Consider the following 871-nt stretch of genomic DNA (forward strand, 5'->3'; position numbering starts at 1 on the left):
AACAAGGGGGTGAGGTGAGGGGTAAGCACAGTGGATGAGGGGCAAGAACAGGGGGTGAGGGGCAGGAACAGGGGGTGAGGTGAGGAGCAAGAACAGGGGGTGAGGGGTGAGGAGCAAGAACAGGGGCTGAGGGGTGAGCACAGGGGCTGAGGAGCCCAAAAACTGGGGTGCTGCCCCCCCCTACCTCCAGGCAGCTTCTCCTTCTCCCCCGTGGACAAGCCCAGCTGCTCGGCCAGTTCCTTCTGCATGGGGCCCAGGGTGTCCTTGTAGGGACAACGGGTGGTCCAGTGGTCGCCCTTGCAGATCCTGCAGGCGACAATCTTCTGGCCCTTCAGCTTGTTCATGGGATCTTCCTCCTCTTGGCAGTTCAGATCCTGGGGTGGGGGGACAAAAAAAAAGGGGGTAAAAAATCCAGGCTGGGCTTCAGTGGGGTGGGGGAACCCCCCCTTAGAGGGGTTTATTGCCCCCCCTCCTCTACCCACCTCCTTGCTGGTGATGAAGGTCATGAAGACGTCGTCGCTCACGGTGGTGGTGGCCACGTTGGGGCCTGGGGCATCAAACTCTGAATTCCCAAATTTCTTCCAGTTCTGGGAAGGGTGAAAAGGGGGAGGGGGGGTTGGTCTTACAGCAAGGGAAAGGCTCCCCCCTCGGGGGAGGAATGAGCTGGAGGAGGGAGAGGGGAAAGGGGTTGGGGTGGAGAGATGGTTTCGCTCCCTCTTCCTCCTCCTCCTCCTCCTCCTAATCCTCCTGTTCCTCCTCCTCCTCCTCAATGGGAAAGGGGTTGGGGTGGAGAGATGGTTTCGCTCCCTCTTCCTCCTCCTCCTCCTCCTCCTAATCCTCCTGTTCCTCCTCCTCCTCCTCAATGGGAAAG

The 871-nt window shown here is 59.9% G+C and overlaps 1 protein-coding gene across 1 annotated transcript; it reads right to left on the reverse strand.

Moving 5' to 3' along the window:
- Positions 1 to 184: 184 nt before the first annotated feature.
- Positions 185 to 587, reverse strand: EIF3G (eukaryotic translation initiation factor 3, subunit G; the record flags this gene model as incomplete). Its single annotated transcript, XM_008941486.1, has 2 exons — positions 185 to 374; positions 483 to 587. Coding segments are annotated over 2 exons (295 nt in total), but the record flags the coding sequence as incomplete, so codon positions are not given.
- Positions 588 to 871: the final 284 nt, after the last annotated feature.

Source organism: Merops nubicus, unplaced genomic scaffold (genome assembly GCF_000691845.1).
Source record: "Merops nubicus isolate BGI_N331 unplaced genomic scaffold, ASM69184v1 Scaffold35445, whole genome shotgun sequence".
NCBI lineage: Eukaryota > Metazoa > Chordata > Aves > Coraciiformes > Meropidae > Merops > Merops nubicus.